The sequence below is a fragment of the Clupea harengus genome, chromosome 11, assembly GCF_900700415.2.
Source record: "Clupea harengus chromosome 11, Ch_v2.0.2, whole genome shotgun sequence".
Taxonomy (NCBI): Eukaryota; Metazoa; Chordata; class Actinopteri; order Clupeiformes; family Clupeidae; genus Clupea; species Clupea harengus.
In genome coordinates, this window is record NC_045162.1 from 27027563 (window position 1) to 27052124 (window position 24562).

Here is a 24562-nt window from a genome sequence, read left to right on the forward strand (position 1 = left end):
GGCGCACCTTGCTGCTGACGGTTAGTTAGCTTAGTTAACTTACCCTGATCGCGCATAGCCCACTTGCTAAAAATATGTATCTAGCGAACCTGGCTAACATTAGCTTGCACATTAGCCAGCAGCCTTCTGTGCTTACATTTACGAGTAACATTAGCTAGCTAACGTTCATGAGACAAAAACATCACTGTCTATACCGGAAAGGGTTTTATATAATTTAAAGAATATTTAGTACCACATTTAGTAATATAGGTCAATATTCTTCAGCGACATGAATCATTACAACTCTTTTCTCATTTCTCGCCAACAGCAAGTTCTAAGCTAAGTTAGCAAAATTCAGCTAGAATCGACACTTCCAACAGTCTATTGCTTGAGTGACGTTAAAGTTGTCCAATTGACTTGCACTGTCCATTCAAATATCCAATAAGAAGGCAATGGGGATGGGGCTTAGGTCCTCGAAGGCTCTGAAAACGACGGCAGCACAGAGGCCCAAAAAGCAATCCAAATGCGACCTCTAAAATATGTGTTTTTCTGACCAATATAAAGATTGTAGCACGAATCATATTTTACCCAATGGATTTATACAACAATACGATTAAACAAATTCTACACATGATTGTTGTTTTCGTCTCTTACCTCCTAATCACCCTGTAATTCCACTGTCCGCGCTTTTTGCTCTTGCTCACAAGTGGCATACCGTAGAGCGTGCATACGTCACTCTCAGAAAGGCGGGCTTATCCAGACGCTGTGAGCTGGAGAAGTCTTCATTCAATGGATTTATTATCATACTTGTAAACATTTATGATACAAACTGGGTCGTTTTGAAGAGCTCAGTGACTTCAAGCGTGGTACTGTGATAGGATGCCACCTTTGCAATAAGACGGTTCGTGAAATTTTTCCTGCTGGATATTCCACGGTCAATTGTAAGTGATATTATTAGAAAGTGTCAGCGTTTAGGAACAACAACAACTCAGCCACAGAGCGGAAGACCACGTAAAATCACAAAGCGGGGTCAACGGCTGCTTAGGCGCATGGTGAGTAAAAGTCGCCAACGCTCTGCTGATTCCATAGCTGACATGGTTTGATGAGTTCTGTGTGGAAGAACTTGACTGGCCCGCACAGAGCCCTGACCACAGCCCCATCGAGCACCTTTGGGATGAACTGGAAGCCAGGCCTTCTCGTCCAACATCAGTGTCTGGCCTCATAAATGCTCTACAGAATGAATGGGCACAAATTCCCACCGAAACACTCCAAAATCTTGTGGAAAGCCTTCCAAGCAGAGTGGGATCTGTTATAGCTGCAAAAGGAGGACCAACTCCATATTAAAGTATATGTATTTGAATACAATGTCATTACAGTCCCTGTAGGTGTAATGGTCAGGCGACCGAATACTTTTGTCCATATGGTGTGTACATGTGTCTTAAGAATAGGAGAAATTAGACATTTAGAAAATCGAACGTTGGTCTACTCTATCAGGGTTGTTTGCTGGTAAGTTAGTGTCGGTTTATGATATGTCAAGACAAGCTAACGTTAGGCTTATGGGTCGGGTAGTGTCACCTTGAAATGCATTCATAACTTGGGGAAAACAATCGCCACGAAGATTGTTTTACATTGCGCAGCAGGCCACAATGAAAAGCAAAATCATGAATTCATTGATTTGCGTCTTGTTCAAATACCCCCATAGTAAAACAATGACAAGGGATTACATTACATACATTTCAATGATGAAATCAAAATGGAATAGTCGTATTTGGTTTTCTCCTAACCCTTTATCGCTAATTTTCTTTCTCGAAAGATACATGCTGAAATCGTGCAATTAGGTAAGCTAATCACTGTCCCATCAATTCCCCTATTCTAGTCAAATAGGGGACGTTGTCGCCAAGCGCGTATCCGTCCAAGTGTCCATGCTGAAAAGGCTTTGTATGGTTCATAGGACCATACACAACTGGAAAACTGGATGGCAGTTGAACAAGATGCAAAATTATGATTTTGCTTGTCATTGTGGCATGATCTCTTCACCTCACACAGTGAAAAGCAATGCCTTTTGTGCATTGCTTTTCTGCATTGCATTGTTTCTGCGTGCTGTGCACTGTAAAACAATGTCATGACATGTTTTCCCCCTCATCCAAAGTTGTATTTGCATTTCAAGGTGGCACGCAATCCGCTTCATATAGGTTCTATAAAAGTGTGAAAAAACAAATGCTGAGAAGCTTGAAAGGTTATGTTTTTATTGCCGTTTGTTTGTCAGCAGGATTACGCCAAAACTCTTGGGCTGATAGTCATGACCCTTGGTGTAGGGGTGTTGCATGGGCCCTGGAAGAAACCCATTATGGAGAGGATCCGGATCAAGGGGTGGATGCAGGAATTTTCTTTCGCTTTCTGTAGTATTTCCAGATAGAGCATTTGGCCTTGGCAGAGGTCTGCACCCTCCAAGTGCCCTTCTAATTGGTGTATAGATGTACACCCCTTGGTCATATCTTAAAAAAGAAATAAGTTGTCATGTGCTTAACTTTTTTTTTTAATGTTTTCCACAGGATATATATAGCGGTTGGTTGGTGACTTCCAACAGAGGCCAAACCTCTCACTACCGCATGCAAGTACCCATACACAACAACCCTGCCCATGTATTGTAAGTTATAATACATCACACATCAACCCAGCATTTCACTCAGGCTGTCAAGTGGGCACCTTCCTTTGTCGGTGTTGTTGAATCAGTAGTCTCACCAGGATGTTGCAATTGTTGTGACCAAAAGAGACTGAATTTTCTGCAGGAATTCTCAGAAATTGCCATGATTTTGAGGTTTTATTTTCAACTTCCTGCAGAAATAACAAAAAATTGTGATCCCACCAGGATCTTGCAAATGTTTGTTGTGATTGTTGCAGCCAAAAGTGGATGAATTCGCTTCAGGAATGTTCTAAAATGGTTGTGATTTTGATAATGAAATTTGATAATAAAAGCAATCACAAATAATGCAGATATTCCATGACTGTGTGTATTTATTTATTTCTGTCAGTCGAACAGGTTTCTTTAGCTATTCTTAGGCTCATCTTCAGCTACTTCTACCCCAGTGATTATGGTGGCAGTTACACTGGGGTTGTGTACTTTGGGGTCGCCAGTGTTGTGTTGAATTAGGCCCATGGCACTGCCACAAAAGTTGTTCTTTGACCATGTTTTCAAAGCATCCAGTTAGCAGGAAAATGAAAGGCCATTGAGCAACTCCTATGCCTTTATTTTATTGACATGTCCACATTTATGTATACCAGACTAAGTATTTACTGCAAAAATCAGTAGCAAAACAAACACACACATGAGCCAAATACTTACTAAAATATGGATCCTATACTATATGAACAAATGTTGGAGGAATCCTTTAATGTGTTCAGAACATTTGTATGTCGTAGATTATAACCATGTTAGTGGTATATTATTATAGTACAACAAATCACTGTTCCCGGTTAGTTTAGTGGCTTATTTGTATGTACTTATTTATGTTTCCATAAATAATCTTTGAAGCTATACTCAGAAATCACTACAGTTTTTGTCATATTTGGTGAACTTGTCACTTTACCAGCTCTCAGTCCTCTAGTCTACATGATTGGATAAAACACTGATCTCTGAATTCCACAGGGTCTGTCAATTGGACAACACCAATCAGAACAATAAGCTGCCTGTCAACCATGTGTCCTTGCCCCCATACCACCTCCCTTCCTGCAAACTCCCTAAAAGGAGTAGTGCTCGATTACAGGCCAACACACTTATTTGTCAAATTCAGCAAATGGACTCCCTCCTCTAGCTTTTGTGTGTGCTCTCTGGTGTCTGTACACAGTGCTGACTCTGTAAATGGGCGGGAAAGTAGCTCGGAATGAGCCATGCACTATTCCAGCAAATCAACACGTTACTGAAGGAGCATTGAAAGGAGGGGTGTCATTTCATTGAGGAACCTTTTACCAGAATCCCTTCACAAAAGCAGCGTAGGCCTATTTGGTTTATCTGTTCCAAGTTTGATTTCATGTGGAATACACTTTTTTTAACGTTCACACGTACAGTATTTTCCTTTAAAAACAGAGAGCACTATTTCCATAGGTGCATTCTTTACCCATTTATTTCCAATGTGGTGGCTTTTCACTGATTCACCGTGTGCATGTACTGTCTGTCTGTCTTCTTTCCCAGAGGTTTGTAGTGCCCTCTACAGATGAACATGCCAAACTGTGTCAGGCCTCGGCTCATGGATGGTCATAGATTAATCACCTGATCCTGAGACAGCCCTGACCAGTTTGGCCCACTCAAAGACACATTTAACAAGTGCATTTTAATTGACATCTGGACAGACCTTTGGGGTGATAAATGGAACAAGGGTGTCGAGGACATTGTTTACCCTTCCCATAATTATGGTTAATTCATCTCAGTTAGAGGTATTTGACATCGATGGTAGCATTCCCCCTAACAGCTCATTTTTCATTAAGGTCATTAGTCATGTGTATGCAGATGTACTTGTTAAGGGGACTGAAGGTTCAAGATATTTTATGTGAAAAGTTTTTTGAGTTTCAAAATGTTTACACCACCATTCAGTAGACAGAAATGACTCACACTGACTCCTGATGGACTAGAATTCATTATGCACTATTTGAATTAGTTAAAGGACTGAAAACGATTTCAGGCTGCAAAGTTCCTCAGCCATAATCTTTTGAAATGGCCATTCCAGTGACAGGCTGGCACACACAATCCTAACAGCAATCCTCTTAGAAACATTGCATAATGGGAGGTGCAATTACGGAGACATGTTGACTGTATGAGGTGGGAACAACCTGCGTAAGTAAACACCGACGTGAAAAACATCTATTAAAAGTAAAAACAGAAAGAAAATCTTTGTTCCCACCAATGAGTAATGTGCCCTCTATTGACTGACTCCAGGGAAAGTAGCCAGTGTTTCAGAACACCATCTTTAATTCATGAGGCTGTTGTATCTATATACATTATCAACAAGGGAAACACATACATAGATAAATGCCACTCTGTTGATCAGTTAGAGATGCCTACTGACACATAATCCAGTAACAACAGTGCCTCTTAGCAGACAAGTTAACCATAACATACTTAATACTAGTGTGAATAATGTTGGGGCGGTATCTTAGAATATACGACGACACTGGTTGTCCTTCAGTCAACACACAAGTCGTTTACTCCTTGATTTCAGCCACTTCATGAAGGTAGGAGATGAACAGTTTTGTCCCTTCAATGTAGTTGTATCTGTAAAACATACATTTGTGATAAGAAAGGGTGTAAATACTTTGCAAATAGTACATGATAGTGACTACCTAGAGCAAAATTCCAGCAACTAAAGTTACGTTAAGTGTCTGGATATTAAATGACCTGTTCATTTTCTCATTCTGGGAATGAAGTCCATCATCAAAGCCCCCGATGGGAAGCATGATGATGCTCTTCCCTGTGACGTCTTGGAAGGTCTGAGCAATGGGAATGGTGCCTCCCTCACGAATCAGATCGGGCTCCATCTGAAAAACTACATGTATGTGCAAAAGGTTGTGCCATTACCCCTCTTGTAATAACAATTGTTAGTCAAAGCAAATGACTTTTAATGCAAAATGTAAAGGTATGAAGTGAAAACTGCAAATCTATGTAAGCATGTCTCAGATCAAATTCAGTCTAAGATGACAAGGTAACGTGTTGGTGAATTTTTACAATCACATTTTATCCCAACACATTCTGGATGGCAGGAATAATACTGTATGAAAATGAATAAAAACTCTCATCACCTCTCTTTACAGCTGCTCTTCCTGCCTCATACAGGGCATGCTTGGTGTCAGCCAACCAGGGTTTGGCCCCAATAATCATCGTCACCTTTAGCTTGTTGGGACTCTTTCGCTTTCCAAACACTGAGTTCAAGTAGTCCGTCACCTAAAGCAGATAAGCGTGTCACAAGTTCATGTATTTTCAAAGGTATGGTTGTGCCATATCCACAATAACCAAACATTATTTTTCTGGCAATATTTAAAAAAAGCCACAGACAGTAGTCCTATCCCTGTGTACCTGCTTTTTGACCATGGCGGGGTCCATATCTGGAACCTGTCGGATGGAGAATTTGCCAGTAACCTTTGCAGGTATGACAGTCTTTGAGCCAGAGGCAGAGAATGCACCCTCGATACCGTGTATGGATACAGTGGGATGGCGCCATCGATGAGACAGCAAGTCCACCTAAGGAGGTTATAGAAAACCAAAGTCCTTTAGGGAAGGCCACAGTGTGCTATTTCAGAGAAACACTGTCTAAAACGAAAGCATTCCAAATGATCTTGCATGATGCTATGATTCATAAAGTAGCATTTAGTGTGTACTTGTCTTGCTCACTTTGTTGTTGTACATGAGTTGGCTGACTCCGATTTTAGACTTAAAGGTCTCGATGTTAAAATCAATGTCCTGGTACATTTTCCATTCCTCATCAGAGAAGGGAGCCACGGCCTCCCTGATCCCCGGAACGAGGATCTTTCCATTGGGGCTAATTAGAGAATCTTAGAGACAGATATATATATATATATATATTGGTTAAATGTATTCCTAGAAAATGTGTGTCAATGTAAACTTTGAAAAAAAAACATGTTGAGGCTATTCGAACTAACTGCAGTTTAAGGCGAGGAAAATAACACTCAAAACAGCATTACCTTTCCTTATCAAATGTACATTATTTAAGTGAGTAATACTTAAATACCCAAGATGCCAATTAAGTCTGTCATGGGCTCGATCACAGTGCCTCCATAAACCCCAGAGTGTAAGTCCTGCTTAGGTCCCTCCACCTGTGGGTCCAGCAAGCAGAGAGGTTATAAACGAATAGATGGATCATTTGAACTCCACTGCACCAACCATGGTTAGATGGGTCAGTACATATTAATATAAGTGCAAGTTGTATATTTTTTTTTTTACGAGAGAATACATTTGTTGTCTCGGTGTCAGTTAAACAGATACACATTTAAAATGGTCCGATGGTTTGATCTTACCATCAGTCATCACTCACCTCTGCAAAGAAGTAGCAGTTTCCTCGGGTGCCATAAGTGAGCGCAGGCTTCCGGCTCAGCCAACCACAGTCTGAAATGATGATGTAATCCACGTCGGAGAAGAATGTGTCCCGCTTTGCCACAATCATTGTGTCCAGACCATTGGAGCCCGTCTCCTCCATCCCCTCAATGAGAAACTTGACATTCACTGGCAGGTCCTAACGTGGGAGTGAGCACAAAGTGAAAAAAGATCACACACTGCTTAGAACTATTTTTACATAGGATAATCAGAATATTTCTCTATGAATATTCTCTATATATGTTGGATGAGCATCAACAAGGCGCAGGTCAGTGATTCTGTAACACCAATGACCCACTGACATTCTGGGACACATGGACAGACAACACACACTCTGCTATTAAAATATGAATCAGTTAACATTCAAAGTGAGTTGATGGCCTCCATTCATTGTGTGCAATGCACTTTATTGAGACCAAGGAAGAACTCAACCACTTCATTCTATTGTCTTTGCCATCTCTTGCTGTGGAGAGATGGCAATCAAGACTCTTCATTAGTGGTACCTCGTGGTGGAATGACCTACCTAGTGCTTTTTTAATCAAGTGACAGCCATGGTCGCGTACATTCAAATAATATCACTAAACCTTTAAACATCCACTTCTTTAGACCACATCTGTCATTCCAATGTATTTGTTACAAGCCTTTGCATTTTTATATTGTTATAGTTATTAGTCTTGTGAATTGGACCATGATTTCATATATGATATTGTTGTAAGTATTTTGTTGTATTGTGCATAATGCTTTGGCTGTTGTTCATATAGATTTTTTTTTTTTTTAATTGGTTTTGTAGGTCACTTAGGACACATGTGTGCACATGTGTGATTAGATATAGATTAAAGCAGCAATAAGTAGTTTTTGGCTTGTAGCTCCCCCTAGCGGCGAAACCTGTTGAAATTTGCTTTCCCCGTTTATGACAAACTAGCAAGTCAACACTTTTGTTAACACAGTCAAGAAAAGATGGCTAGCCCTGAATCAAACTTGTATCCAAATGTGTCTTTCAGCTCTCGCCAACAAGTAAAAGCTGTTCCGATAGTGACTGCCACTACCCGATCCTAGTCGTGCATGATCAGACACAAAGGACCGAGCGGCTCCAGAAATCTTACATACCGCAGTTTTTCCTACAGACCCCCGATGGCAATGGCGGAGAGGCCATTCTCCATATTAAAAGTAATTGTAGCGCCACAATTTTTTTCAAGCTGTTATTTTAAGGTAAAAAAGTTACATATTGTTACTTTAAAATGACGGCAATATTATTACAGGGAAATAATGTGGCAGTTGAATTGAGTTGACATGTGAGCTGACTAACATTATTGTAATGAACAGCATAGCAAATTCAAAACTGATTTGGGCTTAAAACCATCCCCCTTTGCTCTATTGAAGTTCATCATTTTACTTCTATACACTTGCACAGCAGTAGACAGCATATATGTTGTGCTTTGGGCTACCTGGGTTCCAGTAGGCATACCTATGGTTGTTATTGCTGGGGTTTATGGGTAGTGTAGTCCAAAAGTTAGATCAATGAGTGATGGAACGCTTTATTGTTTCCAACGATTTAATCTACAGTCGCACTGCTATCATAATCTGATTATTACAGCTGCAATGAAGCCACTGATGTGTGAAATGTATTAAGAGGCATATCAGGGGAACCTGTAACGATGTAACGTTAGCATACCTTACTTGGAGTGAACACCAGGGGTTTTAGTGTAAAGTAAAACAAAAACAAAAACAAATTGTGATGAGACATTTTCATCAACTGATTCAAATAATTTGCCCACAGAAAATGTGAAACTAAAGCTAAACTAAACTAATAATGATTGCTAAAAAACTAAAAAATCTGCATAACTACAGCCAACAACCTTAAGATGTATCTTAGGATCTACACGAAATTAATAGTAATTATTATCAAGTAAAGAAGTCAGATATCACAGAGAGGAAATGTGTGAGTCCTGTATGGGTTTATTTCGGATTTAATAGTGAAAGCGGTAAATTCAGGTAACAGCATCTGTGGCGTAGAAATCAAAGGGAAAAATCCGCCAAATCTTAAAGTTCACCTTCAGAGTTATCACCAATGGAAATACACATTATCCATGGGAAGGAATGTAGCGAGACAGAGCGTGACATTTTGAACAACCTGTAAATTCACATGTGAGTTCTTTAGGGGTTATTTAGTTAACTACACTGGTAGGGTTGACTCATGTCATATTGTTTGTCTGATGTAAATGGTTGAAATATTTACATGTGTTCTTACTTTGTATGTGTATTAAAGGTGTCCGCAATTCTAATCCCATACACTTTTGACCAAATTCAGCTAATTGCTCCTTTAGCCATTCGTAATGACTAAGCAAGTCTGGTGCTCAAGAGGGATTAAAGTTTAACCATTAAACTTTCTCACTCTGTAATCCCAAATACCAAGTAAAATACTGTCTGAAAGTAACATCCTGAGAAGTTAAATCAAATTGTGATATTGATAATGAATCAAAGGGATTTATTTATTGATCAGTCACTCACCAGATCGAGAGCTTGGTAGGCCTCTACTGCATGCATCCATGCTAGAACTGGAGCCTTATTGTCAGATGATCCTCTCCCGTATAGCTTCCCTGTTGGAATAACATACACAATGTTTAACAGTCATTAAAATGTTTTTTTTTTTTTTTTTTTACACAAAATCAAAGACAGCTATCATCAGTGAATCACTAAATTGAGCATTGTAGCCGAGTCCATGATTTCTGGGTGAATACTCTCTGACTACCATCCCAAAAAGGTTGGCTCTCGTTGTTGTAACCGGATTTCCATGTTTTTTAATCAGTGGGCCTAAATAATGTGTAGTTGTTGCTCTTTCATTATATATTTCACAAAATTGGCTTTAAAAACGAACAACTACTGACCATATGGCTGCAGCATAGGCTCTGCACAGCATGTGGCGTACAATATGAAAAGCAACCAGGATAAGCTAAGCATTTTCAGAATGAAAGAATTATTTTCTTGGTTCTTGTTGATGACATTTCTATCCGGTGACCCCAAGGGGCAAGGGACACTTACCATCAATGTCAGTTAGGTTATAGGGATCTGTTGCCCACCCGTCCTCCTTCTTGGCCGGCTGGACGTCCACATGTCCATAGATGCACACTGTGTGCTTGTTGGAGTCCTTACCGATTTGGGCAGTGACCACTTTTGGTAGAGGGATGGTTGTGCCATCAGGAAGCTGATTATGACGTGACAAAAAAATGTTTTACGGTTTAAAGCTTAAATCTCGTACACCTTTTTATTGGTGGTCATTAGGATTGAATGAGGTACGTTTTTTAATGTAGACTACTGATTGTACAGCATATAGTCTACTAAATCTACTACAGTATAGAGCACAGTATGTAGAGTATAAAAAGTATACTTTATATTACCATTACAGTAACACAGTGATGTTGGCACTTATTAACTTCTCTCAAGCTCAGACACTACAACAGAATAGTGTTGCATACAGCATCAACTTCATCTTCTGACCTCCTGTGATCCAATGTCCACCATCTCCACCTCCCCTCCCATGTTTTTTAACTTCTCCGCGGTCATGTCCATCATGCGGTGTAGGTCTGGCCTCTTGGTGGCATCACTGGAGTCACTCTCCACTGCCACCCACTCTCTCAAAGCCTGTTGCAACACAGAACATATCGCTTTGAAGGCATTCCCTTTGTTATAAAGCTTCCATTCAAATGGCTGGGGATGAAAACTATTGCCATTTCTATACATTGCTACACTGCTACAACCCCACACTGCCTATTGAGTGGATGCGGGTGAAGGAAAAAAGGTACAGTCTTCAATTCTGGTAAAAAAAAAGTTGTTGATATTTGAGCTTGACAGCCAATCACATTTCACCCCTCGCTTTTGTGCTCCTGAAGCACCTTGTTAAATGTCTGGAATAGTGTATGGCTCAGTTCGAGACACTTTGGTTGTCTTACACACAGAGCCAGGACTGTGCACAAACACCAGAGGCTTTTTGGAGCATACACTGGACAAACAGCTAGAAGAATCAAAAGGGGGGATTTTGCTTAAGTGTAATGATTATTATCAAGGACTTCACCTTGAAAGGGCACAGGAGGGAAATGATGTCCTTTTGTGTTTATGTTCGCAATTTGTTACACAAAGGATCGAGTCCTTCATGTAATGTAATGACATCATGTCTTTTTGAAGGAAAATAAATGACTATGTATAATATTAGACCTATGTATGTATATTATACAAGACTAACACCCTCAGTAACTCACGATTTTGAACAACAGTGCAGGATAACCATTTCTGGAGCAAAAATCATTGAGATGAAAAACATAACAATGCTGATTCCTAAATTATATCATTTACTGTGTTAATCTTTCTGGTTATGGATTCCAGTTTATACAATTAATGAATTATTAAGAGTTGTCCATGATTGTCCCTTATAATACCTGGGCAATAACTTACCTGTACATAATCTTCCACATGCTCGTCCACATATTGGTGTAGTTCGTCAAATGGATGAGCATTTATCCCAAGTATTATCGCGAGGAAAATAACGGCAAGCATCTCTTGAAAAGACAGAGTGATAAAAGTTAGAAAACTCTTATTACCTCTGCAAGTTTGCGTGCGTTCAGTAATATCTAATTAAGCACTCTGACCTTCTTGTCTGTGGAAACGTTCGTTGTTGCGACTTGTAGTGAGTGTCTTCACGCATTCCATCGAGGTGGCACTCTCAGGTCCGCGCGAGTTATATACTTTGGGTTGTGGACCCAGAAGACCCCCTAGTGGGTCATCGCCACATAATGAAACGGTCTTGGAAACCAGCCAGCTAAGCTGCCACACTCAATTTTCTCCTGGATAGAAACAACAGTGTAAGCCGGCCTGGCCAAACAATAAACGCACGCTGCGTTTCGACATGGTCGAGCATGCCTCAGGTGAAGTTTCTGCTGTTGAAAGCAGATCGTTAGTATTTGCATAGTGTGTAACGCTGTAGACTATTGACGTTGCGTGCTTGTCTGTCGCAGGCGCGATTGAAATTTGATGGATTTAGTGGCCGTTGTATAATGTGGAGATGTATTGGATACTTTCCAAGCTTCATCACCTAGTTGTATGGGCCTGTCGTGAAGAGTTTACACAGTTTCCAAACGACATGATTAGACTGAATATTTCATTAAATGTTCTGCTCTGGTGCAGATAGCTAGGATATGGAAATATTTGAAGGTATGCTGACACCCCAGTTGGCAATAACCTCAACGAGAATGACAATGGCATCTAGCTTTGTGAAACTGTGTGTGCTTTGTGTACTGCTTTAAATGTGACTTCAGTCGTTGTTGCACCCTGTGAACAAGTGAACAACACCGAGAACAATCTAAGAACCAGTTATCAAATCAACAGTAGCCTCGTTAATCCCATTATTCTGACATGCTTGTTGAACCATTATGCCTTTTCAAACGAGCAAAAATACTTCCTGTTCTTTAGTCCCCCCCCCCCCCCCTGTCTCTCAGTTGGACGTTTGAAACTCCACAGGCTTCAATGTAATCAACTTGGCCTTTGCTTGGCAGTAAAACATTGTTAAACTGTCAGTGCAGTGAAAGCACAAAATGGTCTGTACTGTAGGTAACATTGTTCTTTCTGCCTTGGTTGCAAGCAGGTCTCAAAGAGGGCTTTGAAGGATTTTTTCCATTGAGGGCCATTAAGGTTTCTTTTTAATCTGGGGAAAAATATTGTCTCACTCAGAATAGACCCATATGTCCGTTTGTGTCGTAGATTGGGGGGGATTAATAGCCAGGCAATAAAGAATCCTGTTTAACACAGCACAGACTTTCAAAACATTTAATGGATTAACACTTCACAGCAACTTTCTCCACAGGACGCGAAAAATGCCATTTACAGCTTTTTACATCTAATAAACAAACTCCAGAGAGTAGCTTACAGTTACCTGACATGTAGTTTGGACATTAGGTATGGAACAGCCAATACACTACATATTTTCCATGTTCTCTATAAAGGTGTTTTTAACAGTAAGTGCTGAGCAAAATAGACACTCAGAAAATCATATTACATATACAGCTTCACCTCCACAGTCTTTGTAACTGGTCTAAAACAATCAGAATCAGAACAATTTCTCCAAAAGACTCGCTGTAATATCAAATAGAAAAAAAAGAAATGCACTTCAATCTCAGGTTGATGCTAAAGCACAGATTCGTGGCATTGTGGTATTTTCCTTTAACAGTCTCTCATGGATACAACGAGCACACAACACAATCGAATGCAATTAGACCTTCAGGAGTATCGCTGCAGTACGTTATGTAGACAGTTATGGTAGGGATTGTTTGACATTTTGCCAAAAGTCATCTACTGGTCAAGCCAAAGACTATATGCTGAGCAGAATGAGTGGGTCAGTTTAGTGGTTACTAATTAACACAGAGGTGCTTATCATCAGCAGTCAAGCAGCAGTCCTGTAAACCTCTCTATATAGCTTTCTTTGAAGACTGTATAGTCTCAGTCATATTTAAGCCTGATTTGGTGAGTAGATTTTTTTTGTATTCATCTCTAAACTGGACTGTGTATTTTATTAACGAGGTCTATATTATCTATCATTTATCATTTATATATGGTAATGTTCTAGGACTGTTTCATGTAAAATACAGATCAGTATTTTTCCAGATGTGAGAAGAGAGGTAATGCAGTCATGTTTTTATTACTACTCATCTGAACTCCTCTTTGTTACCACAAGATGGCGCTGTGTGCTGTTTAGCAAATGATCTTAACGGCCTTTGCATTCTGATGACAGGCACTCAAATAAATAGTGTCCAGCTCTCTCATGAATGGTGTAATGGCAGCAGTTTTAATAGAGTGATAATTTCATGTTAAAGGTGGAGAATGTCTAATACCATCACAGAGAATGTTGATATGAGAAGGCCGCTGTATTTGCCCTCATAATGTATTGGTGTCAGTACATTACAAATTATTATTTTGTCGATCTAGCTTGCCATGACTTCTTAGTTAGTGCTTTGTGTGTTAGTGTTAGTGTTAGTGCAGACTTAGCCTTTACTCGTCACTATCCATGAAAAAAATGGAACTCGTTAGATTTATTCTTTTAAGTGTCACTGTGTGCCCCTTTACAAATTTTGACTGAGGTACCTTTGAGTCAGCTAATCCATTATTTTTTGCCAGCACAAGTTGGACTTTAAACAGATAAACCTTTAATTTTAGCTCCCTGTACACAAATGCTCTAAATTTACTGAAATGTACACAACCGACACACTAAGTCTATGGTGGTATACATCAAGTCTGCATGCTTGATCCTGAGTGAGAGACGTTGTTAGGGTCAATTCTGTCTGTCTATCAGAAACTTTCAGATTGATAGTTTTGTTTCATGTGTTACTTCTAACCAAGCCAACACTAACCTTGCCATAGCTGTATTTGCAATTGAAATTCTCCAAGCTTAGTCCTCCCCATATAATGTGACTGGGTGTGGTGGAAAAGGGAAGGATTTCATGCCAGTATAACTCACCAAATCCCAGCATTTTCAAAATGCTCCAACATGCAGTTTCACTAATGGGATTGTATCAACAACCTTAACATAGAGCTGCAAGGATTATAGACTACCCAGGGTGATGTTGTTTATCTCCAAAACCCTGAAATTATTACAGTGGAATTAGAGTGAAATAAAAAAGAACTATAATGTTGACTTTTGTAAGAAAAAGAATGTTTGTCTTGTGGTTGATGCAGCAATCTGTCCTTATTCCAGTAAAGTGCAGTAATGAAGCACGTTGAATACACTCCGGATTCAGTGGTGCAGATCTGAACCACAAGCATCTCCAACTCTGGCCATATATACTGTTTAAGACTCCTCCTAGGCTTTTAATGTCAATGAGCTAGGCTCCTACTGCAAACAGGTCTGGCAACCTTTCCTTTTTTTGTTACCATGATAAGATTCCCATTTTGGAGATTTTGCTGACCAACTTTTGGTTGTAACAGCAGCTGCTTGATCATGAATGTCATGTTCACTCACAGGACATACTGTCATTTCTTACACTATCATAACGTGTGTTAATATAGTTGCAGTAGGAGTTGGATTTGATAGCAGACCATTGACTTTGTGCCAAGAGAAAGTCGGAGCTGTGAATGTGAGGGCTGTTTCAGTTAAACCTGCATTTGGTGAAGTGGAAGAGTTTAGGGATCTTTTCAGAGAGAAGAAAAACCCTTGTGAAATTATCCATTTTCCTGTGGGTTGCAGACATGTATGTAGGTGTGACGGAGTTCCATCACTACACATGAGTACGTGCTCCGACTGCCGTGCCAACAAGCCTTGCTATTTGGTGTTGCGGTCATAGTTCGCTGCAATGGGTATGGGGGAGGTTGCTGCTTTGTACTGTATGGAACTCATAACTTTTACCTTGTAAAAACCTCAAAAGTTGCTGTAGCACTTTACGTCACATCCTGAAATACTTTTGATCAACAACTACGAGTTACGGGCCCAAGTTTTTTTCATCAGCAGCCATTGCATCTGAATCCATCATGTATTATAGCATTAGTTTAAAAGGACACACTAGCACACAGTGAGAGCTGTTTTTTAGCTGCAATTGCAAAGGGGTGACATGGTCAAAGTCAGTTAACTTCACTTGGCTCCTCACACTGGTCGAGAGCCAGGTTTTCAGCCAACGTGCTGAGCAACACAGATCCTGAACTGGCCTGAAAACCTTTGCCCTGAGCCCTATCCTGCAGACATGTTGACTGTCAAAAAAATCTCTCTCTCTCTCTCTCTCTCTCTCTCTCTCTCCCCATAGCTGTCTCATTGTCTTTGTCTTCCTGTCTTTTGAAAATGTGCTGTATCAGTGATTCTACCTTGAAAGCAAGAATGGTCCGGTTTAATTGTATCATTTAGATGTTTTGCTAGATCATTTAAAAATGTGAGAAGGAAATTCTCATTTGAAATGTGGTATTAAGGGGGGGGGGGGGATTTTCAACTTTGAAATGTGGTCAGTATTAGTTGTGGCACAAACATCGACATTGGGCTGTACGGTAACAAAACTTGTGGCCAAATCCCGACAACCAAGGACAAGGATGATAACACTGAAATAATGTAGCTGAGTAGCTGAGTCGTCTTTGGAAGAATGCCAAAGAGCATTTCATATGAAGCCATTTTCCCACAGAATGTGATCCTGTTAGATTAATACAGGTTAAGATAATCGTCTTATCTGATGTCTTTCATAGTATTGCTGAAATTGATGATAACACATTTGGAGGTTTTTGACTACAACTTATACACGACATTATACACGACATTGAGGCACAGACTGTAATACACTTATATACTATATGGATTTTGCGTGTCAAGCCTCACTAATATAAGTGTACCTTATATGTTTTATATGTTCTATAAGCTAGTCATATCGAATCTATTTCCATATGCTGGGCAGTCCTTTTGGGGCACAGATGGAGGTGGGGGATTCCTACCCTGTACAAACATTCCTCCTTCTTGACCTACATTACATGTTTGCAATTTCACCTAGTACCATCTACCAGACGTGGTTGTGTTATCCCATCTTGTTATTAACATTCATATGGTTTATCCACTAGTTTGCGTATCTAAACTATTTTCTTCATTATCACCGAAAATACAGCTATAAACATTAATTCCATGGATTATTGGTCTTTCAAGGGAATGCACAATTTGGAGCCAATCAATCACTACGGAAAAACAAAAACACAAAGCTAAAGGATGTGGTACTTTCCATGCATTGCAAGTGAACTTTTCCAGTTAACCTTTCATAAACGCCCTCAAGGTAAAACTAAGTCGGTTGTTAACCTCGGCACTATGGTTACAGGTCTTACTGAAACATCTCAATTGAGAGTGTGGTTGCATGTGACCCATAAAAGGCATTTTGGTGGGAAAGGTAAAGCAACCACTACTCAAACTGCACGAACATTGTCCTACACGTCAACAAGTAGGTCAGCGACAACTTTCTCCGCTCAGTTAAGTCAGGTCAAAGTAATTATACTACTACTGGGCATAAAGGACCCGTTTTATTCCAGTCATTTATTTACACACTGTAAGCTATGCTAATGTAAATGCTAATTAGGTAATCTAATAAGGATGATCATGTAACAGGTATATAGGCCCTGCATCTAGTCAGGATAACATAACAGTTGATTGCTAGCGGCAACAGTAATGACCACAATAACTTTGCTCTATGACTATCTTTGCCACTTGAGTTGATGTCAAAGTGAATGAAACAGCTAATGTACATTTACATAATGTGACTGAAGCAAAATGTGCCAATCCCTTGTTAAGAAAACACATTCATCCAGATCGAACCAGAAAAGCTTTCTGTAACAATATCTGGCCTGAGAGAAACAAGTCTTACACCAGTCTCTCTTCACGTTTGATTGGTGGGGCCTGTTGCTGCTATGTTTTCTATGAATTGTGTAGATTTAATTTTCTTTCATGATATGATATAACCCTCACATCTTAGTATGTCAGCATTATCTGTGTGGCTGTATTTAAAAGTTTTTGCAATCCTGACAGTTGTAGAAACCTTCCTCTTTCATTGGAGAATGTTGGAAGGCTTTCTGAAGCCTTCTGCCACTTTTGCTGACTCCACATCAGAATTGTGTTTATTGGCCAAGTAAGTTTACACATACAAGGAATTTGACTCCGGGTTTAGTAGCTCTCAATGTACACTCAATGCAAGGGGGAAGCAATTGTTCCTGTGTCTGGTGGTTTTGGTGTACTGAGTTCTGTAGCGCCTGCCAGAGGGGAGAAGTTGGAACAGATTATGTCCGGGGTGTGAGGGGTCTGCAATGATTTTCCTGACTCTGGAGGTGTACAGGTCCTGGATGGTGGGCAGGTTGGCACCGATAATCATTTATGCAGACCTGACGGTCCGTTGTAGTCTGTTCCTGTCATTATCATTTCACCACAAAATATCCAGGCATTGCTACTTTGCTAGTGAGAAAAGACAAGCTTCCATACATTTAATCAGTGTTTCTCTTTGAAAAGACAGACTGAAGGATGGTGAAGGATTACGGATTACCCTGTGTGCATGTCTGAGTTGGTGCCAGTCGGAGAAACACAACCAAGAGCAAAAGAAAAGAGTTTTACTGGGTGAAAATGTGTTGTGGCAGATTTCACAAAAAACAGTTAACCTAAGGATGGAGAGAAACATTCTATGATGCCCTGCAACAATCAAGTTGATTCAATTCAAGTGTTTTATTGGTCACGTACAACGGATGTAGTTCACTGAAGCATTAAACACAGTCGTAAGGTGGTTAGCATTGCTGCCCTCCAAGCAGTTGACCTGGGTTGACCGGAAAACACTAGTATCAACACTTGTATTCACAGATATGACTGATCTAGTTGACTAACATGTATATTATGTAACTGGATCATCTCCACTTCAAACAAACGGGAGATAAATAATGATAGTTAGAGGAATAATATAATGCTCAGTGGGGAGTGGGGGATCAAGCTATCCCTTAAACATCGTCGTTCTATTACGAATATGACTATGAAAACACAGTACGATCACATCAAATCACCATTGTTATATATTAGGTATATCTAAGAGCTTGGGAATATGTGTATTTTCTGCAGGGTAAGACCTCATTCACAGGATAACCAATGGCCTCCCTGTGACATTAATGACACAGTGGTTCTCCGAGCCCCGTCCAGCCCAGGGGAAGCTAGCGGGTCAAGTTAATATGTCACCCCGTAGGCTCGCTAACCCACTTGTGAAACGTTGTCATAAACCGGGCAGTGCGGCCTTGAAGGACCTTAGGGGGAGGGTTTTGGCTCGGGTTTGGCTTATGTCAGCCAACGGGCCGGTATAAAACCACAGAGCCAGCAGTGGAGACGGCGTGGACATGCTAACATAGCACTGATCCTCCAGACCCACTGCTGCTCCTCTTCTTCCATCTCCTCCTCCTCCTCTTCCTCCTTTCCCGACTCCTGCAGTTACCTGTGGATTACCTTTGCATCTCCTCAAGATGGGTGTGGCATACAGCGTTGGAGAGTAAGTTCTGTACATCAAATATATCATGAATGTAAGGCCGAGACTGTTGAAATACCTGTTAGTTAACTACAGGGGACGAAAAGGCTTTAATAGTTCTGCAGCAATGTGTGAAAGTTTCAATGAAGTGGGGAGTTAACTGCCACCCTATAAATGATTTCAACCGTCACAGTAGCTACCAGGAGAACCCCCGACAGGATTTAATGTTCTGTGAAGGGAAGAAAAAAAAAGTAAATTCCAGGGCAGACGGAAAATACTCCCAGATATTCCTCCTCTCCAGTTTCAAGAACATGCATTGTTTAAAGAAACAGCATGCATGTGGCATGGAGATGACTTGCAGGAAGCAACAGTGCACTTTTGCCATCCTTTCCAGATGAATTGCATCCAAATATTGAGTCTAATGTGAATTTAGTTGAGCTGAAGTCAAACTGAAAGATTGAATACATGCAGAGGAAGTTATAAGGCTGTAGTCGTGTTTCATACTTACAGGGTCATCATCTTCTGCTTGGGCAGATATGGCTTTTAACTGTGCATGTGTTGTCTTGTCTCAGGGTGGACCACCTTTACACCTTCTTTGTTCAGTGGTCACCAGACATCTACACAAAGGGCGCCGAAAAACAGGGCTTCTTCGTGGTGGAGAATGACCGACTGGCTGTGATTGACAACCCACTCCACAAGAAATCCATCCCCAAAACCTTGGAGGTATGCGTCACGGCTGCTGAGGCCGGAATAAAACAGGTTTGGAACCAAAAGCAGACAAAGGCAACAAAGTCTCTTTAAAAGGGGTCTTTTAATAATCCTTTATGCAGAGTGAATGTCTTTCAAAAACAGAGGCTGGAGATCCAACAGAAAAAACAGCAAAGCTCAGAAGATATAAAACATGGGGCAAGGCAGGCAGCAAAAGACAGAAACATAAAAACTCACAGGCCACGCCAGGGCTAAATGCACAGTCCAAAGTAGTCCAAGAAAACCCACAAAGGGTTCAATCCAAAGGTAATTCCAGGCTAACAGGCAGGAGGAATTCAACAGAAAGACCAGGCAAGCGAGGAGATAATCCAGCACTGAGTGCTCTTCAGAGCGCGGTTTAACACAGGCATTGACGAGGTCCAATTAGACACAGGTGTGTGACCAGGCACAGGGAAGAAACGAGGTCTAATTAGCAACAGGAGTGTTGGGCCAGGCACAGGGAGGAGACGAGGTCCAATTAGCCACAGGTGTGTTAGACCAGGCACCTGGAAGAGCCAGTGAGTTGGGAGTGAGACATGGGGCACATGACAGAGAAGACATGGATCCGGCTCAGATCGTGTGACAGTATGTTGCAATGATTGGGTCTGCTGTCTACTTACAACATGCCCTGGCAGATCAAATATTCAAATACAATTCAAGAATCAGAGTGGTTTCGTTTTGCACTCTATTGCAATCTGCAAGAGAGACAACAAGGGCAGCACAGATAGTAGGGAAGTCCATACATGGTACTTCCCTGTTAGGTCTACACCAACGAGCTGTTCACGAGAAATGAAACTAAACCACATGAGTGCATCAGACAAGTATCCGGTAAGCATTTTGCCGGGCACATTTAAAGGAGCTTCAGAGAGTCCTCACACAGGCTGCCTATCCACCCGTTTAAAAAAGCTGCATTTGTTCCTCAGTAATATATCGAGACATCAGTTTCCATGGCACCAAAACTGGCCAATTTTAGGATTCTTTATTTTGCAAAGAATGGTGATGAACCATTTGTGCAGGTGGGTTTGTCTTGACTTAATATTCCTACTAATAAGAGAAGCATGATTTAATGTATTCCAATTGTAAGAGTGCATTCTGTAGAATGAACAGTATACTGGATGCTTCAGTTTAGCTGACTGACTACTTGACTGACTCAAACATTAATAGTGTAATGGACTGCTATAGTCAATGTGGCAACATATATGGAACATATAAGTAGATAGAACAATTCTATCAGTATAAAAAAATGTATGTTCATATGACAGCATATTGTGTATGTGTGCTACCTTTTAGATTCACTTTCAAGAAATGACATTCTACGATTTTTTTTTTTATCTAAGACAAAAGAATTATAAGCATGAACTTTTCTTCAGTTCAGTATGTGTATGTATTGTATGGATTCCATAGATTGTTGTAAAACACAAACAACATTGTTAACCAAGAGGCTGTGTCTGTCACCTCTAGATCATCACTGCTAAAGATCAGAAGCGCAGGCAAAGCAGATGTAACTCGGAAGATGAAGAGCCAGAGGATCTACTGCCAGAACTGAGAGACCCCAGCCAAATACTACAGGAGCAGCACCTTGAAAGGGTGAGTTGTTGTAGTCTTTTATAGTCTCCCTCTCGGGTTAACCTCACCCTCATAGCAAACATTACTTATGGAGCTATGTTCAATGATACACTACACCAAACAATAGCCCAACGGTGGACCCTAATATCCTGAAGGGTAGTATGATTCAAGGACGGTACATTTTTTTATTACCATTTTTCATCATTTATTTTCATCTATTTCATTCTTTTTTTATTTCATAAGCACATCTATTTGTGATATTTATTTACAAATTGACGGTGTATTTTGTTTTATTTTAGCTGGTGGCCCACCTACCTGCCCGAACACAAGGCTATCCGTGGCGACTGGCGTACAGTACAGCTGTGCACGGGACCAGCCTCAGGACTCTCTACAGGAACATGGCAAGCATAGACAGGCCCGTGCTCTTGGTCATCAAGGATATGGAAAACCAGGTGACAATCTCCTCACCCTTTCAGCCTCATCCTTGCCCTGGTGATAGAATCCATATACAAATGTAGTACTGCATCAGATTGCCTTACTTACTCTTGTGTTTTACTTATCCACATGCACTATACATCCATACTTCCATTGGCACACAGCAACACACCAAAAAAAAAAGCCAGAATCTTAGTGTTTTCCCCATGTGAACCACGTGTGGAACTTACCATTGCAATTGGTTTGTGTGTAAAATGAACATCTGAGCTCATGTACTGTATGGATGTCCCATCTTCTGCAGGTGTTCGGTGCTTTCTCTTCCCATCCCTTCCGAGTGAGCAGAGGCTGCTATGGAACCGGAGAGACCTTCCTCTACAGCTTCAGTCCAGAGTTTAAGGTAGCGTAAATTGCTAATGCTACATTAATTTTCATTAGGCTTGATATTCTAACACTGATTGGCACGGATATTATGGTATTTATGTTTATGGGATATCAGAATCAGAATCAGAATCATCTTTATTGGCCAAGTACATTTCCACATACAAGGAATTTTTTCCTGGGTTTAATTGCTCTCAATGTACTTAAACTGAAAAATATACATGCAACAGTTTAGGATAAAATAAATAAATATAATATATAATATAATCATTTGTCAACTGTTCATTAGAGTGACGGCAAGGGGGAAAAAACTGTTCCTGTGTCTGGTGGTTTTGGTGTGCAGAGATCTGTATATGGCAGATGCTTTTGTCCAAAGTGGATATTGACATGACTTATGTTCACACAGAGGTTCAGCTGGACTGGGGAAAACTCCTACTTTGTGAAGGGCTTCATGGACTCACTACAATTAGGGGGAGGAGGGTGAGTAATCAGCGGTGAACATACACTAGCGAAGCACTCATGCTTCTAGCTTTTTTTTTCTGGCAATCGGTACTTCCCAGTAGTTAACGGCTTTTCTGGAACCGGTTTTTCTCTTCTAGGGGCTCATTTGGGCTCTGGCTGGGTGCCGATCTGTGCCGTGGCTCCAGCTACACCTGCCACACATTCCACAACCAACCTCTCTCCGCACACCATGACTTTGCCGTGCGGGAGCTGGAGGTGTGGACATTCGAGTGAGAACAGAGATCACCAGCAACGATGTCGAACAAGAGCAGCCCACCCAAAGCTGAGAGGGTGGTTTTAAGCACTAACTATGAACATTTAAGAGGGGCTTTTAAGCAGTGTTTTAAGTTGTGTCTGCGATCACTGGTTGGACATGACGAACTAAGCAACTGAGCATAGAAGGGGGCTGACAGGTTTTCACTTTCTTTCCTACTCCAGATTTCTCCTCTCACATGCCCAGACACATTCCGTCGTAAAATACTTTACTGGTAAACTGGTAAGGCATAAGTGGCGTAATGCTTGCTTCTGGAACCACTGCACACTGCAGTACTAAGCTACGCATTTACTTTGCACTAAATTCCACTGGTGCCTGTGCTCTGCTAAAGGATTTAACAGACTCAGGTTGTGTGTTGTGTTGACATTCCCCTTCTGATTTTAAACATTGACCGTTTACCCACTTTTACAGTGGGTCTTTTTATATGGATTATTTAAAAACATTCCTTGGATGATGTTTTTTTTCTCCAGGAAATCTATTTTTATACTTTTTATACCTTATATCTGTTTTAATGATCATTGTCTACCTGTATAATATCTTAGAGTGTTAGCACTGCTGATCCAAATAAAAGGGATTCCTGATCCAAATGGGTTGCATGTCTCCTTGATTTTCCTCTCATCACAAATCTTCTGCATGAAGTATGCCTTACATTACATTACAAATACTGATAACAATATAGTAGTTCCAACAAAGCCATTATAGAAGAAAATAATATAAATCTTTTAATTTATGCAAATTAATCTAAAATAAAAATTAAATGTTTTTTTTTACACACTGGTTTAAAAACAACCCAATTTGGACAGAGCATATGTTGGGTCATCTTAACTCAGCACAATGGGTTGCTAGTTTAACCCAGTCGCTGGGTTATTACGACCAACCCAATGTTGAGTCAACCTACCCCATCTGAATGGGTTGGCATCGGTATTTTAACTCAGCCGCTGGGTAACATTTAGACCAATCCAATACTGGATTAAGCAAATCCAGCCAGCAATTTAAACCCATATGCTGGTTCATGTTAAAACACAATACTTCATCTGAACAAACCAAACTATTTGACTAAATTGAAAGTCATACCTTCTCCAGCTCAATAGCTCAATATATGTGCTAATTTAGCCTAATAGGCAATCAATTATTTAGGCTAATATTAAAGATGATGATAAGGTAAACTAGCCAATACAGCCAAATATAACAAGTTAGACAGAAATACTTTTTAGACAAACAATTTTTATTTTACAACATAAAAGTTTCAAAAAAGCAACTGTTACGTCTTACGTCTCTGGTGTTACCTTCCATTACAAGGGGGAATTCCATTGCTCCATAATTTTTGTGGTAACGTTAGACCTGTAAATCAAACACAAAATAGACGTGCATCAGTAACTATTTACGTTAAAGAGAAGATCTATTCCATCATCTCCCATAGTGAGAGTGTTCCATTAGTGTTCCATTCCATAGTCCATTTTTGAGAATATCTCTGGTTGATTAAGACTAATATGACACTTCCATCAACACTGGCACCCTTTGTTCAGCAGGTACGTAGATCTGCCTTTTGGCAGCTACACTGTATAAAATCTGTAGGTCAGCATGAGCCCAAAATACACTGTCTAT

The 24562-nt window shown here is 40.4% G+C and overlaps 3 protein-coding genes across 6 annotated transcripts in view; 1 reads left to right on the plus strand and 2 right to left on the minus strand.

Moving 5' to 3' along the window:
* znf407 (zinc finger protein 407) overlaps window positions 1-845 on the minus strand; it is a 144330-nt gene extending 143485 nt beyond the window's left edge. Inside the window, exon 1 of the mRNA XM_012820437.3 lies at window positions 634-845. The gene's annotated coding sequence lies outside the window, so the exon portion shown is untranslated. The remainder of the gene's footprint in view (window positions 1-633) is intronic.
* A 4074-nt stretch (window positions 846-4919) lies between these two features.
* Window positions 4920-11950, minus strand: cndp1 (carnosine dipeptidase 1). The gene is made up of 12 exons (XM_012820436.3): window positions 11719-11950; window positions 11525-11628; window positions 10574-10717; window positions 10118-10280; window positions 9587-9675; window positions 7020-7217; window positions 6717-6801; window positions 6359-6519; window positions 6044-6208; window positions 5770-5911; window positions 5369-5516; window positions 4920-5245 (listed from the first exon to the last, which is right to left on the minus strand). The coding sequence occupies exons 1-12, from the start codon at window positions 11777-11779 to the stop codon at window positions 5176-5178; spliced, it is 1530 nt and encodes a 509-aa protein (XP_012675890.2). The 5' UTR covers window positions 11780-11950; the 3' UTR covers window positions 4920-5175.
* Window positions 11951-18939: 6989 nt separating this feature from the next.
* Window positions 18940-23544, plus strand: LOC105893964 (nuclear receptor coactivator 7). 4 transcript variants are annotated; one of them, XM_042709178.1, is made up of 7 exons: window positions 18940-19080; window positions 19629-19815; window positions 21265-21390; window positions 21669-21821; window positions 22106-22201; window positions 22589-22662; window positions 22782-23544. In XM_042709178.1, exons 1-7 carry the CDS (start codon window positions 19055-19057, stop codon window positions 22915-22917), a joined length of 798 nt encoding a protein of 265 aa, XP_042565112.1. In that variant the 5' UTR covers window positions 18940-19054; the 3' UTR covers window positions 22918-23544. The 4 variants fall into 4 exon arrangements, with proteins under 4 accessions (XP_042565112.1, XP_042565113.1, XP_031432041.1 ...); XM_042709179.1 differs by having other exon boundaries at window positions 19629-19779; XM_031576181.2 differs by lacking the exons at window positions 18940-19080; window positions 19629-19815 and adding an exon at window positions 20112-20631.
* The last annotated feature ends 1018 nt before the right edge of the window (window positions 23545-24562 follow it).